This window comes from Plecotus auritus, assembly GCF_963455305.1.
Source record: "Plecotus auritus genome assembly, chromosome: 9".
Lineage (NCBI taxonomy): Eukaryota > Metazoa > Chordata > Mammalia > Chiroptera > Vespertilionidae > Plecotus > Plecotus auritus.
This window is the reverse complement of record NC_137783.1, coordinates 11,559,340-11,577,797: the sequence shown is the minus strand read 5'-3', so window position 1 is coordinate 11,577,797 and position 18,458 is coordinate 11,559,340. Positions and strand designations below refer to the sequence as shown.

The 18,458-nt window shown below is 37.6% G+C and overlaps 1 protein-coding gene across 4 annotated transcripts in view; it reads left to right on the top strand.

Annotated features, from left to right (window-relative positions):
- VTI1A (vesicle transport through interaction with t-SNAREs 1A) overlaps window positions 1–18,458 on the top strand; it is a 325,141-nt gene that overhangs the window by 72,718 nt on the left and 233,965 nt on the right. For all 4 annotated transcript variants that reach the window (XM_080643014.1, XM_080643011.1, XM_080643012.1 and 1 more), the window contains one exon: window positions 4,673–4,757. In XM_080643014.1, coding sequence (XP_080499140.1) covers window positions 4,673–4,757 — 85 coding nt within the window. The remainder of the gene's footprint in view (window positions 1–4,672; window positions 4,758–18,458) is intronic.

Genomic DNA, 18,458 nt, shown 5'->3' with positions numbered 1-18,458 from the left:
GCTTGCCTTTTTTTTTTTTTTTTAATTCTGCTTTTCCTTATAAAATTGAGTTTCTAAATCTGGAGTAAGATCTTTGGGTTCATTTTTCCGGGAAAATCTGCACATAGCAAAAGTATTGATTATATTCCTAGACATATTCTCTGCTGATTATCTTTCAAAAACACATCTATCCAAATTATGCTTGTGTCAGTGATCATTGTTGTTTGTTAGCATCATGGGGAAATTCATATTTTAAAAGGCAAAAATGGAGGGAAAATAAAGGAATATCTTAAAGCTATACTCAAGTATAGTTTTAATGTAGACCAACTTCAGATTTGTTTTATTTGTATTGGTTTCATAAAGAAATCAATATGATTCATTTTTTTTTCTGACAATCTGATTTACTGTACTGAAAACTATTTTTAAATAAACTTCTTTGCTTCACCTAAAATTCAACCTAAGATACCATGAATCTATTATCCCTTTAGGGAAACACACATATGTTATAAATGCACTACTTGTCTGTGTACACAGATACCTAAAATAGCCAAAGCTCTCGTCATTGTGAAACACATTCCTTTCTGCAGCAAATAGCACCCAAGTGAGTTCTCACTTTCCTGAGTTTGCTGGCCTGTTTCATAGCGCAGCCTCAGACTTTTGTGTGGCCCAGCACATAGTTACAGCAATGCTTATAATTTTATCCCCATATCAATGAGGAATGCTGAATGATTCTGTATTTCTTTTTAATTAGATCAAACACATCAACTGTGCTTTCAGAGATAGAGTAAGTAGTCTTATTCTTTATTGAGGGAGGTTGAGGTTACTTTTCTATTAGAGCATAAAATAATGGCCCATACTGCAATTTAAAAATTGTCCAGTTGCTTATGATCATAAGAGTACTGTGAATTATTTCTGAGTTTAGATTGTCTGCATTGACTCAGAGTTTCCTACAAGTTTTTTATTGCTATGCTATTGTTCTCAAGGTGATGCGAATGCTGGTGTAGAGGCTTGTAGATAGTGCTTTTCAACAATTCTTGTGATTGTAGATATATGAGTGATGTCTTCTCTTAGTAAAAGTAATAATGATATATAAAATGAAGGGTGAAAATACACAAAAGCCGCACCCTCTAACCTTTTTGCATTTTTTTTATCTTTCCTACATTGAAGCAGATGTGTATACACTAAACAAATATAATCAATTGCAGTTGTGACATATAGATTTTTTCCTGAAGGGAGTGATGCATCCATGTTATTTCTTTTGCAAGACAATATCTACTTGTGTGGATTTGCATATGTCCATGCTTAGGTGAAGAATCTGAATTCTCAAATGTTATTGGAACTAACAATCGACTTGAAAAGCTCTGTATAAGGAAATTCACTACATGAAGCCCTGGCTCCTAAATTTAGCAATGAATATAATTAATAAAAGTGTGTGCCTTATCACAATCAGCATTTTTGACAGAAGGCTCTTTTTGTTGTTCTTGGTAAGCCGAATTGTGTGGACTTAGCAATCTTAATTCTGAAAGGTGCTAACATCACCTCTGCATTTCTTTGAACATTTTGTGGTGCCTATCAAACAGTTTCATCCGTTTTGCACGTTGCCAAAACTGTAACCTGCAATGCAGTTGTACCTGGAAGAATGATATCACTCAACTAATGGAATAAAATACTCTGAATGGTCTTTTAACAATCTTTGAAATGGATGCAGTGTTGATATTTATAGGACAGGTCACAGTGATGGCAGTGCATTGGTACATGGTTTCCTCAGAAGGAATTGTTTCTCAACCAGGATTCTAATAGGAATCAAACTGGATGTACCCCACACTTCTTTCTTATCCTAAGAAAACAGGCACTCGTCTCCTGTGAAATAGGATGTTTTGTTGTGTTTGGAAGCAAAGTATGCCCCATCCCTTCCCCGTGATGATTCTCTTTCCGGCTCAGTTGTGGAAGCAGGGCACGCTCGGAGGCAGGCTGGGTGTGCACGGCAGCTGAGCTGGCTTTGGCTGTGCCTGGCGCTCCGTTTCAGTCCTGCATCCCCAGCTCTCACATTGCACGGCTCCTCACACAAGTGGGGCTCTGTCTGAAGCTGCTGCACAGCATTGCTTACCTGCTTTGAAAGGGCTGAGGAGAGGGTGAGAGAATGAGTTTGGGATGGAATGTGGGGGCAAGTTGAAAGCCTCAGCTGCTACTGTAGTGTACGTCCTTTTATTTTCAGGGACTGGGGCAAAGCACAACTAAGGGAACAATGTAAATAGTACAGCTGTTACAGGAACTTGTTTTTAGCTTGACTTAAGTGAAGAGGCTCGGAAATACAAAGTGAGGTCCTGGGGAAAAGCTGCTGGTAACTGGGTAGTCCTCCTGTGTGCGCATTTACTCCGATAGAACCGCACTGGCCTGAAGAGGAGCTATTTCTGTCATTTAGGGATATTCTTTTTAAAAAACAGAAGTTCTTGTAGAAATTGGCTTCCCATCGTAGCCATACTCAGGATAATCTGACTTGGTCCCATTTCATGGGATCCCAAAAATCATTCCGCATTTAAATGCTTTGTTTCCTACATTATATATAATCATCTAATGAGACTGTTGATTTCCAGTATTGATCTTGGACTTTTTAAAAATCTACAGTAGCTAAATGTTTTGTTTCAATTTAGGGATTTCATCCAATCTACAAATGAACTAAAAATCTTTGTTTTGTTACTCTGGATTAAAATTCAGATTACTCTTGATTTCACAAATTTGATCTCTTTTTCGAGAATCACCAGTTTGAAATGAAGTCCTTTGTTAAGGTAGAAAACAATATTCAGAGAAGGGAGGAGTAATGCTATTCCCCCAAAACCTGCATGTAGTGAGAATCAAGACAAAGCTATTTCGACAACACGAGTAAAATGTTTAATTTTCTTTAAAAATGGTCATTAATGCCAAACACACAGCCCCCCTTGCTTTTCTTTTTCTCAATTACAGCCTTTAGTGATTTTGCATTTCCAGGATATAAGCTTTCCTTCCTTCCTCCCTTTTATTTATTTAGTTTAGCTTTTTTCTTTTCCAGAGGGGAAGTTTTCTCTTAATTTCTCCACCGTATATGAGATGACTTTATTAATTATTGTAGGCTGTTGTTGCAGCTTTCCTGACCTTCACATCAGGTCCTATCTCTCTGTTCTAAATGCATTGTTTTAATGATTCTTACCACCACCACCACCACCACCCCCGCCCCCGCCCAGCCCTTCCCCCCAAAAAAATTTCAAGGAAAGCTTTGATGTGGCTTTAGCTGCCTCCAACGTCTGGCCGCATCTCAGATGTGTCACCTATGCCGGGAGGGAATAAGGAAATCACGTTTTGAATGGTAATGATAACATACTAATCACTTCCTTTCTTTGAAGATGGAAGCGAGATATTCTGTCAGCATCCCTGGCTGCTAGAGCTTGGAGGCACTGGTCTAGGTGTATTAGCTTAAGTGTGCATGTCAATACAGCTTGCATCTCCAAGATCCATGGGGGCTCATTAGAGCAAGGTAGATCGTTTCACTCGACAGCCACTCAGATAATACGCATGGCACCTCCTTTTTTATTATTATTAGGAAGCTTTTCTTCTATTTTAAGTGACATCTGTCAACAACACAAAGTTGTAGGAGTTGTGCTTGCAATATTTCTCTTTTGACCAAATACCAAAACTGATTTGAGGGGTTAAACTACTAATTGATACCAATACATGTATGCATATACACACACAAATAAACACACACATATTTATATATTTCTAAGTATCAGACATACACATTTCTACTCGCACACACACACACACAAACACATTCACATATGCATTTCACATATTCTTACCCATTCACAGTCATGATAACTTTACAAATCTGTTTGTCAACCTGAATAGATCTGGTGTAGAATCATGGTTTTTCAAAGAACCCAACCTCATTGTGGAAAAGAAAGTTTAGAAGCTGAGAATCTGGGGAAGATCCTCTAGTTGCCCAATTAAATATAATATAAAGGAGTGCATGTAATTATTATATTAGTTCATAGTCTAAAACACTGTGTCAAAAGCTTACCTTCAATCTAGTGTATAAATTCACAATTTTGTGCGTCTCTGTGCATGGAGGAATATGAACCTCTTGATTCTTGGTGGCTGTCTTAACTAGAACTGCTGTTTAGTATTCTGTTTTAGTAGCATATGTTGTCCTCTATGGCATGTTGACACACATCCAAAATAGAGGGACATTCTCTTAAAAATAAAGTTCCTGTTTTAAAATTACTATCTGCAGAAATCAAAGGAACAAATGAGTGTTTTAAATGATTGTATTTTATACAAAATAAACGTAAAATAAGGGTCATGGATCTATGTAAATATCTCATATATCTACCTCTGCTGAAAAAGGAGAGAACCAGTTAGCCCTAGTCTTAATACATTTTTCAGTGTTTTGGAGTAAGATTTATTATAGCCACACACAGCACGAGTCTGCCTTTTAAAACAAAAAACATGGATGGTCCATACACGATTGATTGATTGGAAATCTGTCCATTGTCATGGTTCTTATAATGGAAGATTTGCTAAAAATTATCTCTAGGGGGCTTTGAGTGCCCCCCTCCCTCCAAAATGTTAGGGCATACAAAAGCATCTTTTTTTTTTTTTTAAGGCAAAATATGACATTGTAGACGGCCATCTGATTTTTCCCCTTTTTCTTTTTCAGAGGGCACATCTGCTCGATAACACAGAGAGGCTGGAAAGGTCATCTCGGAGACTAGAGGCTGGGTACCAAATAGCAGTGGAAACCGGTAAGAATTCTGAGAGTGAGCAAATTGTCTTGCTTATGCACAGCAGTCTTCACAACACATGACATTTCAGGGTAACTTCAAAGGAGCAGCGGAGACAGCAGCCCGAGATGTGGTTTACATATTGGGGAGACAATTGGGAGCTTATTTGTGCTTATCTTTTTTCAAGTTAAAAGGCATGACATCTACTGAAAACAGTTCCTGAGGTTTAAAAGTCTATATCTGAAAAGAGATGGAATACTTTGTCTAAATTCTACATTTGTCTTAATATGCAGTTACATGTTGTCAGTTTACCCACCCGCGATGATTGCTAGCACACGGTGCGGTCTCCAGTTGTTTGCTCCGTTACGTGTATTTCTCACATGTAAAAATTAACATTTTAATCAGTCGGAATGCTGTGACCTAGGGGCAAAGAAGTAACTATTCCTCTTTTACCTTGCTTATTTATCCTGGTGTCAGAAGTGATTTTTAATAATCATCTTGTATTGTTTTTTGTGGGTTTTTTTTTTTTTAAATCTTGGACAGAGCCTATAATCAGATATCAAGAAAAAAAAAGTCACAATTAGCAGCAGTGCTAATGTACATGATAATACTTTTGGTTTGGATTAACACTAGTTTTTTCAGAAAGCACAGCCCTAATTTAACTTCTAAGACTAGTCTACTTAAAATAGGCAAGCTTTTTCATTATAAATGTTTCATGCAATGACTGTTTGTTTTTACAGAGTAAATCAATATTCATTAACCCCTTCGTGGTCATCAGCTTCTTATTACTGAGCTTTCTTTTTTTGCTTTGTTTTGCAAAGTATAGTTAATGTACCATCTGTTTAACAAATTTTAGATAGTCCTTGCCCAGTATGTACATCACAAAAATATACAGTTAACATTTCCATCATTTTTTAAAATTTACTTCACAAAAAAATGTTTATTTTGGTAGAGCAGGTACAATAAAAATGATTCCAAATAATTTCTTTTGTGAATGGCCAGTGTTTCTCGTTGCCCTGGGTTCATGGCCATTCTGTATTGGCTGGCTTATGGGAGTAATTCTAAGAAACTGAGTAGGAAGAACACCGATGGTGTTGGTGTTATAGTCATGGTGAGAAATCTAAAGAAAACCATAAACCCTCCAGATTTTTTAGTAGTAGAAGCAGCCCTTCTTTCTGAGATAACTGATAGATTGCCTTTCAGTCCCGACTAGAATAAAAGCCAGCTTTTGTTTGTTTTGTCCTTGGGCTTACCTTTAGAAGGTACTGTCCTTGTGAAGAATGTGAATAAAGCCAAGAGCCCTGAGCATGAGGTCAAAGGATCAGGCTCAGGTTCTAGCGCTTTTTGTGTGACCTTGAGCCAATCATACCACCTCTCTGAGTCTCATTGACTTTTGCAATAAAATGGAAATAATATTGCCTGTCTCAGCATATTCCTAAGAAATGATAGCATATATGAAAATGGTTTATACACCATAAAACACTGTACAAATATAAATATTATTATTAATGTGTTGGTCATTTGATGATATATAAGCATTTATCTTTCTCTGTCTCCTAGAAAACAAAAATTTGTTGTGATGAAAAATTTGTATAGATTAAAGGAATTTTTTAAAAGTGTTACCTGGACATCCTTGGGGAATGTAACACCATGCCTATAGAGCATGCTCATCATCAAGGAACCTTCTTTAATGAAACAGTCTATTGGCGAGCCCCTTCCCACCTGGGACTCAGCTGGGTTGGGGATATTCTTACTGTGACACTGATCACAGGGATTGGGCTGCCTTTTCTCTTTCCCTACATCATCCATGTTGTTCCTCCTGAAGGAAGTCATCAAAGAAGTTCACAGATCCTAGAGGGCCATGTATTGATCAAGGTTATAAGATTGAGTGGGATTTGATAGTTATTCTTTCCGCATGTGCTAAAATATAGCATCCACATCAAACTATCGATACAGTCAACATGGAAAATGTCAGTTGAAGAGTGGCCCAAAAACCAACCTCGGTCTTGGAGTTTTTGATGGAGGATTAACTACCATTAACTACTAATGGTAGATTAACTACAAAGCTTTATACAGTTAGACAGTTGTTTGTCATATAAGGCTTGGGAACTTCCTACAGGCTATAAAACCAAGTGTGTGAGGAAAAGCAAGGCTAAACTTTGTAGAGGTAAAGACAGCTGTGCCACTCACAGCCTCCGCGTAGGAGTCATCCCGATAATTCCTGGGATGAGTTTGAACATGGGTTGAGACATGAGAAAGCGAGCACGAAGCTGCCTTTTTTTTTTTTTTTTTTTGGCTCTTGCTTCTTACTAAAGTAATGGGGGGTGGGGAGGAGGGAGAGTAATTGTGATGGACACCCTGTTGCTTGTACATTTTGTGCTTCCCTGCTAGCTTTCGGCCTAGTCATGTCTAGTCAGTCAACAGCTCTGCCTTTGGGTTATGATATAAATTTTTCATACTAATCATTTTGTTATAGTAGCAGTGGAACAGCATCTTTCAAAAGGAAAAACTTTTAGAACTTATTGGTTTCTTTTTCTTAAAGAAATGAAGTGCAAGGAGGAGAAGATATGGAAGTATGACTTCTTTTTTTAACACATACCAAGCCTTAGAGTTGGCACCCCTTCTCTCACAGTTACCTCAGGCCACCGAGCTCAGGTGTTCCATTTGGTCATTGATCTTACAACAGGGTGTTACCACTGCCAGCCTGTATTATTTCTGTATGTTTTCTTCTGGAAAACAAATAATTCTTAGAACTATAGCATTTTCAAGAGAATGAGATCATTTATGTATGCCACTGTTTTTCTATTTGCCTATTTCTACAGGAAAAGCAATCGTTAGTGGCATCAGCTTACATTTTAAAAATCAAACAAATGTGTTTCATGTTAGGAACTTTTTAAAGAATCTGAACAAATATATTTACAGTGTGAGGTGACTTCCTTCATATCTTTAATTGTCTAAAAGTCTTGGCTGAACTACTCACGGAGTTTTCCTGAGCCTTTCCAGGGGTTATATGGAGATTATGAGGTATAAGAGAACAATACTGCAGCTTATCACTTCTATCCTTTGGTTCTTGATACTGTCCTTCAAGTCACCTTATTGCTATTATTATTTTAATCAACTCACCATAGAACTCATTTAGAAATTTTAATCCGTTTTGGAAGTATCTATTGAGACCAAGTTTATATCAGACTTAAAGCCAGTCATTTTCTTTATCATTTCAGAAGTTTCTTCCATGGCTGCTGATATTTTCTTATCCTTCTACCTCATCCTCATTATTTTAATTCTCTTCCCTTCGTCTCCTTCTTTCTTTTTCCTTTCATCCCTTCACTCCCCTCTCAAGAGTGTTCACTATGTACAATGTATTAATTTGATTCCAAAGTACAATTCCTTGAATGTATTAATGTAGCATCTATAGAAAAGATGAATGGGTAAAACAGTGCACAAGAATAGAAACTAATGCCTAGTAAAACTATTGTTAGTACGTTTTTATTGATTCTAGAAAGACAGGAAGGGAGAGGAAGAGACAGAGAAACATTGATGTATGTTTCCACCCGGACTGGGGACTGAACCCACAACCTGGGCACATGCCCTGACTGGAAATCAAACTGGTGACCTTTCGGTGCACGGGACGACGCACTACTAACTGAGCCACACTGGCCAGGGCGAAAACTATTTTCAAAGTCGTTAAGTTTGCTTGGAACTGAGCTAACATCTCCTGGAAGAAATATGAGAGAGCTTTTTTTAGTCCCTTCATTTACTGATAAGTCATTTATAAGTCTCCTGGGAAAACAGAACCAAAAAGTATTAACTGTATGTGCCTTGCTCTTAAAGCTGTTATCAGTTGGTAGAAGAATAACTTTATGACTCTACAATACTAGTGGGAGTGGTAGACATTATATGAAAGAAGGCAAATGTTGTATTTCACTTATTCCACAAGCTTTTATTGAACTTCACTGAGTGTCAGGCACCTCAGGAATGCAGAGCTGGAATGATGAGTACAGAATCCTAGGGCTTCTGAGTACAGAATGTTGTGTCTATAGACACTTGAGATTTTTAAAAAATATTTTTTATTGATTTCAGAGAGAAGAAGGGACAGGGAGAGAGAGAGAAAGAAACATCAATGATGAGAGAAAATCATTGATCAGCTGCCTCCTGCACTCCCTACACTGGGAATCGAGCCCAAAACCCAGGCATGTGCCCTGACTGGGAATCAAACTGGTGACCTGGTTTATAAGTCAGTGCTCAACCACTGAGCCAAATCCGCCGGGAATAAACACTTGAGATTTTTAACTTAAGTAATTTTGTATAGGCACAGATTGAAATTTCAAAATATGACATGTCCCTGTTATTGCAGCAATAACAAATTAACACTTCATGTTTTACAATATTGGAACAGAAAATGGGATTATGCAATTGAGTTGATTTTAACTATTTTTATCCAAGCACATCTATTTTAGAGAAAATATCTTTCTATAGAAATATTAAACTTATTGACAGAAAAAGTTATCTTTAGAAAATGTTTCTTCATTCATTATTTTGAGTGGTGGACTGTGTGGTTATGCTTTCAGAATTAAAGATATCTCTGCTTGAATATGCATTTTTTAATGCTGAGAAGGATTACTTGACCATGTTCTGTGAGTTTTAAAAAGTCTACCCAGTGGTAAAATAATAATGTGTGATGTGTAGTGATCACTTACTTTAGAATTAAAACCCTATTTCAAGTCTTATTCTCAAAAAGCTGGGGTTCTGCTCTGGAAAGAACAGAGGAGGTTGTCCTCTGGGTGAAACTCTTAAGGAATATTTTCAAGTTGCGCTTAAGTTTACTTTGTGAGGGTCTCTGAGATACTGGTGCACTTCGCAGTGGTAAGAAAAGGATGCCATTTAAACCCTATTTGGAGGACCTTCTCCTCAGGAGGTCCAAGGGAATGCATAGGGTTCATTTTTAATCCATTAAAAAGTATTATACTCATTTTTAAAGGGTCTTAAGCCATACTGCCTAGCACTTTTCCAGTTGGTCTGTGAGACACACGTGAAGCCATTCTTATTCCGTGGCATCTCTGTGAGTTGAGAAAAAGAGTGACGACCAAAGCAGGTCGCTGGAATGCCAATTTACTTTCAAATGTGACAGCAGAGGACGGTTAAGCTTATGACCTTGTTGCACTGTGCTTGTGTAACTTTCCTTGGGAATTTTTTTAATCAGGTTTATTTTCCCTTTGACTCCGATTTCCAGTGCCCAGAAGTCTTCTTTTCAGCAGTGTTTATGTATTTAACAGCGTTTTCTGAGGTGGGCACTACAGAATTTTCACAGCATGGGTTCGTTGGACTAAGACTTTGTGTACGACTTATATCAAGTGGAAAAGTTGACGGACATGAGCTTTAAAAATGGCTTTTGTGTGTGCTCTCTCTCCATTTGAAGCTTTCGTCTGTATTTCCTGTTGGGCTACAGTGTTTTGCCGTTAAGAGAACAAAGTCAACACTAAAAAAAGTAATTTTTTTTTATTGAAGAATATGTTTTTCCAAGTAAAGTCATTATCAAAGAGACTGTCATGGTGGGTCGTCATTCATGTGTGGCACCGTGTTGGCCTTTTGCATCTTGAGATATAAACTCTAAGTCATAGTTAAATAAATATCTATTTATTTAGAGAGAGGAAGGACCCTCCCTAAAGCCAAACAAGGAGAAAAGCTTTTTGAAGACTGTCCTTTTGGAGGAAAAATGAGCATGTTGTTGGGTAATCCTGCCATTATGTTCCTTGTTGGTAATCTCATCACAGCCAATGATCTAAGGTCCTGGTCCATATTCAAAGGTTGGTATTTATATCAACATAAAATATACCTTTACAATAGAGCTAATTTTCTCTATTTCCATTTCAATGCTGTTTGCAACACACACCACTTAAATGCAGCACAGTGGAACTTTAACATTTATTCAGAAAACAAATATTGGCTCCTGTGAAATTAGATCTGGACTGGGCTAAGTTGATCTCTGAAATGGCAAGAAAAATGCTGCCTTAAATTAATATGATTAGCAAGATTTGCACTGGTGAGTCAGGTAGGGGAGATAGTCAACACACCTGAAAGGGGTAATGGATTTTATGAAATTTAGGAGGGAGCAGAACCCATGCTGTGAAAATTCTGTAGTGCCCACCTCAGAAAACGCTGTTAAATACATAAACACTGCACCTAGAATATAAAGCTCCTTTAATAAGCTGGACTATCTTGGCAAAATATCTATTAGGGAAATACATATCAATAAATCCCTACAATAAACATAATTAGTGTATTTGAAGTAGGGTGGAGGAAATAATTAAGTCTATTTCACTGGGTCAGGGGAAGACTCGGAAGAGGTGGGCCTTCTGGAATAAATAGAGGGGGAGAAGGGGACGTAGGTAAACCATGAGCAGGCAGGCTCTGGGGCGAATACGTGGCTTCTGAGACTTTCTAGAATGTGTCCTATGGACTATCTAATGCTTGGCTTTAAAAAAATATATTTTTATTGATTTTTAGAAAGAGAGGAAGGGAGGGGGAGAGAGAGAAATATTGATGTCCGTCGGTGGGTTGCTTCCTGCACACCCCGGAGATGAAGGTCAAGCCCACACCCTGGGTATATGCCCTGACCAGGAATCGAACCAGCAGCCTTCTGATGTATAGGATTAGAGCCCTGACCAAGTGAGTCTTAATGATTAAGTATACTGGAAAGTGATAACATTCATTTTAAAAACATTTTTCCTCAAGTTTTTATTGTTTCAGAGTAACCTCCCCAATTATCCTCTCCATTTTCATCGTCAGTTGTGCAAGTATTTTTATTTAATACATTGAACATTTTTAATGCTTTACATTATAAACTTTGGTAAATCTTAATCTTGTAGCATGTGCTGAAAATAATAACACTCGTATTAGAAATAACACTGTGTAATCTACTTTGAAAATTTCAGACTACTTTTACATCTATTACCTCATTTATCAATCAATAGTTAACTTATTTGAAATGGAAATTATTTGTTGAGATTGAGTACACTGATCCCCTGAATACTTTCTCAAATGCCATCAATTTTCACCAACCAGAGGGCTTATTAAGTTTCATTTGGTTTTCCTCTTCCTCATTAGCATATCTATGAATTACCCAGAATGTTCCATGCTCTATGCAGACCTGTTGATGAGTAGGACTTGTTATTAAACAAACAAAACTCCATCTTAAGAAAGCTGCACAAATTTAAAGGACCAATTTTTCTCACTGGTGTTAGCATAGGACTTTTACAAGCTCATCTAAATTTTTCATGTAGGTGAGTTAAAGAGATTGACTGGAGTGACTTTGTTAATATATAAAAAGGAGACCTTTTTTTTAAAACACTATGACTCCAAAAAGGTAAGCATGAAGATGGACCAAATATCTTATTGCCCCACTGATGCTGCCTGCCAGCTGTGCATTTTCTTACTACAATGAGCCCCCTCATTTCGATTGCTGTGTACAAGGTACAGCGTTCCATTTTTCTTCCTGCTTGGGCTTCCTGTAGAACGCACACCCCGTATAGGTCTTTAAATTCCTACTGTTGTGCGAACAAGTCAGGTCTTTCTGTTCTCTCTTTTGTTAACTGTAAACCTCGTGGAGCAACCACGCTTCCGTGCCCTCCGTGAGTGGCTGGACTCTGCTCAAATTAAAACACCATGAGATTATCAGCAGGTTACAGAGGTGGCGTGTATCTTTCTCTTCGGCATCTTTGTGTAACATTGTCTTGATCTGGAAAATGCTAACAAATTCAAGCGAGCTAATTGTCCCACACCCACCCACCCCTTGTAAATTAGGACCTCATGCCCACCACATAAAAAGTAGGGAGAGCACATCTATAATATTTGCTCTCCTGTGAGGATAAAAAAAAAAAAAAAAAAGGTACACATAGAAAATGCATAGGAATTATATTTTTAAATCCAAGCACCAATTCAGATCACCTCTTTCACCTGCAGTGAGGCAAAATGGAATGTGTTTGGATCTTTGTAACTAAACATACCCAGGTTCAAATCTTAGATCTGCCACATAATAACTGGGAGATCTTGGGCAAGTTCATTAGCCTTTCCAAGTATTTGCTTCCTAACATATAAAAATGTTTGCAGGTCTTCTGTAGGGAGGTTGTTGTAACCTGCTGATAATCTTATAGTGTTTAACTTGAGCAGAGTCTAGTCCAAATAAGGTAAACTATATAAAATATCCAACACATGTTTAGTCCATCAGAGTGCTCAGTAAAAGTCGGATTCCACTTGCTACTTTGCGTAGTGATTCTAGGTCCTGTGATAAATAAACCCCAAATGCCCCAGTAGCTGGGTGAAGTCAAGTTTACTTCTCACCCTTAGAACAGTCCAACTCAGGTGCCCGTAGTGAGCAGACAGCCTCCGTGTGCTGATTCAGAAGTCCAGGGTCTTCCTACTTTGTGGTTCTGCCCTGCCCTGAGGCTTTGGGGTCCTGGACATTCAGGCACTGGCCCGATAGAGAATGGAGAACACACACCACCCTTAAAGCCCCATAGGCAGCTTTTGACACACATTGATTGTACAGACATTTCACGGACAAGGACTAGTTGAATGGTGCCACTTACATGGAAGGGGACTAGGAAACATACTTCCAACTGGACAACCACTTTCTAAGCACAACTCTACAGTATGGCTCAGTGGGTGAGCATCGACCTGTGAAACAGGAGGTCACAGTTCGATTCCTGGTTGGGGTGCATGCCATGGTTGCAGAATCAATGCCCAGTGGGGGTGTGCAGGAGGCAGCTGACTGATGACTCTCTCTCATCATTGATGTTTCTCTCCTTTCCTCTCTGAAATCAATAAAAATTTATTTTAAAAAGAAAAAGAGAGAGAGAACCAGTATAGAAGGGCAGTGTATTTATTTCTTGCCTACTTCATTGCCTTATACTCCATCAATTAAAACCCTGGCTAGTAACCACATGATAGGGAGAGGTGGAGGAGTAGATGGCACAGGTCAGGTCAGTGGTTGTAATCTAGAACTTGTGACAAGTGAAACTTTCTTATCTATGTTCTATTAACAGACACATTCAAAAGTCACTATCACCTACTTTCCTCTCTACCAGACATTTATCTCCATTTGCTTCTCAAATGTATATTCCTTAGATCTGTAACGAAAGATTATTCTGCTGCTCATGCTTTCATTTAAGTGTTCACAATAGATACGAGTCGGGAAATTTATTTATACCATTTCTAAACTATGTGCTTAAAGAACTTTGCAGGCTGTCATAGCCAAGACCAATGTAAGGAGACAAGTGACTGAATGTAAGGTGGTATCCTGGATGGTGTCCTGAAACATTAGACAGAGTGTCTGAGGACATCAGATGAAAACGAAGGAAATATGAATAAAATATCGACTTTAGTTCACAATAAGTATCATTATTGGTTCTTTAATGGTGACAAATGTAGCATAGTAATGTAAGATGGTAACAATAGGGGAAACTGAGTGTTAACTGTATGAGAACTCTGTCCTATTGTAATTTTTCTGTAAATCTGAAACTGTTTTAAAAGAACTTTGCATTGCAATCGCAGTATCTTCATAGTTATTGAATACCCATTATGTAACACTGTCAGTTGCTGCAGACCCGACCTCTGTTTATCGCTGTAGAAATTTGGCCCGTGTCTATTGAAAGTGTCTTGCCCAGGTTTTTGGTACTTAGTAAATGCTCAAGGAGAGTGTGTTCCTTCTCTTTCCTCTTCCTCCCTCAGTGCTTCTAGTAATTCTAAAAGAACGATATGAACACTTATTTGGCTGTGAAAGGATCAGGCTAATAAATATTAAATTTCAGGACGCCGGGGAACATGGATCTAATGTTCATGTGCTTCCCCCCCACTCCCACCCCCATGGGCTGTCTTTCAGATGAGACAGAAGGCGAGTTGACTTTCAGTAGTAAACATACAATGCAATATACAGATGATGTGTTATATATTGTACACTTCAACCTAAATGATTTTATTCAATGTCACCCCAACACATTTAATAAAATAATAAAAAAGAAAACCCAAAGATAAAAAAGAATGAGTAGACCATTTTAATTATTAGAAGAATGATCAGCAATAGTCAATATATTTTTCAGTCTAGAAAATTACAACAGACTGCATGATAATGATAAAAATAGTTTTGTAAGACTATTAAGATGATAATTTTTGCTATTCTAAATTTCCCAAATGACACTGTTTAATTTTAATTTTTAAAAATAATTTTCTCCTTATTTAAAAGTGCCTAATATCTATTTTGAAGGTTTATTCCACATTATATTTCCCAAATAATATAAAGCAAGAGAGAGAGATTCCATATGTCAATACTATGAACAAACACTTGTAATTAAAAACATAATTTTCAATTATTTTTGTTTCTCCTTACTTAACGGCCCCAATTGTGTAACAATTATTAGGATTTACATCTCAAGGTCAAGGTCCCTGAAAAATTTATACAGACTTTGAAAACTCTCTCTGTGTTTAGCTTCCTTGGCCTTCTTTGGGTTATTCTGGCATCATAATGACGTTTTCCTGATTTCTCCAAACACAGTTGTGCCAATTTCAGCAATATTCATATGTGAAAGGAAGTGGAAGTTCCAATCCAGATGTGGTGACCCTTGAGATCTTATATTGACCTTAGTAGGTATTAACTTTTTAGATCAATAAGAGCTGTTATTGACCTCAAAGGAAAGTCAATATCTGCTTGTTAATTTGCAGCTTGAAAATGTTATACATTTTGTTCTTCATTATTACCCTGCTTATTTCAGCCTTTCAAAAACATGTCTTGGCTCTTTCTACCAAGAGATCATAATGTCAAAACATTTTAGTTTGGGTGTTTGAGGAGATGATCATTGGACATGGTAGTCATTCATGAATAGTTCATTTTCATTTCTTATAAAATTACAACTGGCTGAGATTCATGCTCTTCAGGAAAGTGAAATATACTTAACTATATTGTATTCAATATAGTTTTTAACATTTGAGAAGCAATCTTAAATGATCTGTGGTTCATGGTAGGAATATTCTCTTCTCTCTCTCTCTCTCTCTCTCTCTCTCTCTCTCTCTCTCTCTCTCTCTTACACACACACAGACACACGAAATGAAAAGAAAGTTAAATTGGCAATAAGTAGTCTACAAAACAATTAGTAATGTTTTTTCCTTTTTCTGTGTATACTGGTAAATGCAAAAAAGTAGTGCAGGAAGATGAATATTCAGCATGTACTTTTTATGTGGATAAACATTGAAAGCTTTTAGGTAAGGATTTCTTATGTGGGTTTCAATTTTAGAGGTCTGTGCGTCTAAAGTTTTATTAAGTGTTTAAGTTTTAAATATTGGTAGAGAAGTGGCTTTTCACATCATCATTGTTTTGTATATTAACATGGAAATGTCAAGTTTTACATAACTTGAAATGTCTCAGAATTGCCTATTGCTGAAATTCAAATGTCAGAACAATGCTGCTGCACATATATGACTCTGATATTTCAACTCTTAAAAACCTCATAAATGATTCAGTATCACTTTGGCCTTGCTATGGTATAACTTTAAAAAGAGGCAGAGCAATTTAAATCTGGTTTAGGAAGTACTAGTCTCATTCAGCCCAGGCATAGAGCCCTAATCTCTCATCCTATTTGGGATCATTCATCTTTTTTTTGAAAATATGTAACCATTTTGATGAAGAATTTGAGTTTTCATGAGATTCTTTCAGTATTTTGCACCAGTGCATAACGAAGCTATTTCATTTTTGGCTTATATCCTATGAGTTCATTGTTATGGAGTCCTCAATATAAAAAACAATAATAATAATAAGCTTTCTTTTTTTCAAAGATGAATGCTTTCTAGGACATCAATGATAGATAGAGGCGAAATGGCCTATAGAAATAGACCTTCTACTATTAATTTACTTTTCCAAAATTTGCAGTTTCTATACAATTATATTTTAAAATCTCAGAGCTGGAGTGAGCCTTAGAGGTGACAGACTGGATTTTGTCATGTGGTACAGAAAATTGAATCTTGATGTCTAGTCCCTATTTATTGCTGTTTGGTTTCTTTTTTTACTTAAAACTCTCAAATACTGTTGACCATGATTGGTAGATTAATAGTTGGAAATAAAATACCCTTACTAGCCTTGTATTTTTATATTATTTCCTTTCTTATGGAAAAAATATGCTTACCCCAGGGGAACTTTATCATTTGAAGAAGCTTATTTTCATACATGTTCCTAATAGACTGTTTTGCTTCTTTTTCTAAGATAGGATGTTATGACAATTAAAATAATGCCAACATTTCAGTATGATTACATGTTTGGGGTCTTACTAGTCCAGAAATAAGAAACGCCACTAGGGTCATAGCTTGGAGTGTGTACCTTGGTGTGTTTCATTTTTCCTCTGCTGGAAGATTAGTGGAAAATAAGCTCTGTAAATTAAATTTTATTGCGAAATCATCTTCCGATGTTCAGCAGTGAAGATAATATTGAGTGATAAGGTTGGAGTGGGCTTTGTATAAAGCAATTATAGCATGAAGACTACAATCTGAATGAAAAATATTGTTCAAGGTTTCCTATAATCTGTAGAAAACTGCATTTGGGTGATATTCTTAAAATTATCTGGTTTTATACAGGTGATTATAATAAACTAGAGGCCCGGTGCACTAATTCATGCACCAGTGGGGTCCCTCGGCCTGGCCTGTGGGATTGGGCCAAAACCGGCTCTCCGACATCCCCCAAGGAGTCCTGGATTGCAAGAGGGCACAGGCCAGGCCGAAGGACCCCACTGGTGCACGATCGGTACTGGGGAGGGTGTCGGGAGGTTGGCCAGCCAGGGAGGGACCGCGGGATGGCTCCAGGGCATGTCCGGCCCATCTTGCTCAGTCCTGATCAGCTGGACCCCAGCAGCAAGCTCACCTACTGGTCGGAGCGTCTTCCCCCTGGTGGTCAGTGCACGTCATAGAGAGCGGTTGAGCAGCCTTAGCATATCATTAGCATATTATGCTTTGATTGGTTGAACAGCCGACTGGCTGACCGGACACTTAACATATTAGGCTTTTATTATATAAGATAAGATATATTGCAGCTTGAAAGCAGCATTACTGAATGGTTTTAACAACCATCTATATGTAGTGAGAGGTACAAATTTGTATATATGCATGTTTTTTTTCATGCTTGAAAAATTATAATTTTGAAAATTCTCCCTACACTGGAGTTCTTTCTTTCCTTTTTTAAAATTTATCTTTAGTGTTGAAAGTTACACAGATGTACCCCTTTTCCCCTCATTGATCCCTTCTAGCCCACCCCCTCCTCTGGAGTTCTTTCTATAAAGCTTGCTTTGTCCAGTGAGCACATCTCTCTCTTTAGATAAGTGCATATGAAAGTTAAGATCAAAATGTCCACTGTGTGTTTTACCCTCACGTTGGCCCATGTAAAGAGGGGTTTCTATTCCAGGTCTCCATTGTGTCGTCCTTTAATAACTTTATTTATATCACCTCTTGAGTTTGGTCTTTACATAGCAATTACAGGTAAGAACAAAGACGTTGTTCTTGAACTATATGGAAAACCCTTGGTTTGCAAGGCCTTCCTCCAAATAAACCTGAAGAAAAAATATATATGTGCATGTGTGTATACATGCATGCGTGTGTTCCCCTCTCCCTCCAAATCCAGTTCCTGCGTGTTTCCTGACCTTCTGTTCCTTCCCACCCATCAGCCAGGACACATTTAGTGGGTGTCTGACATGA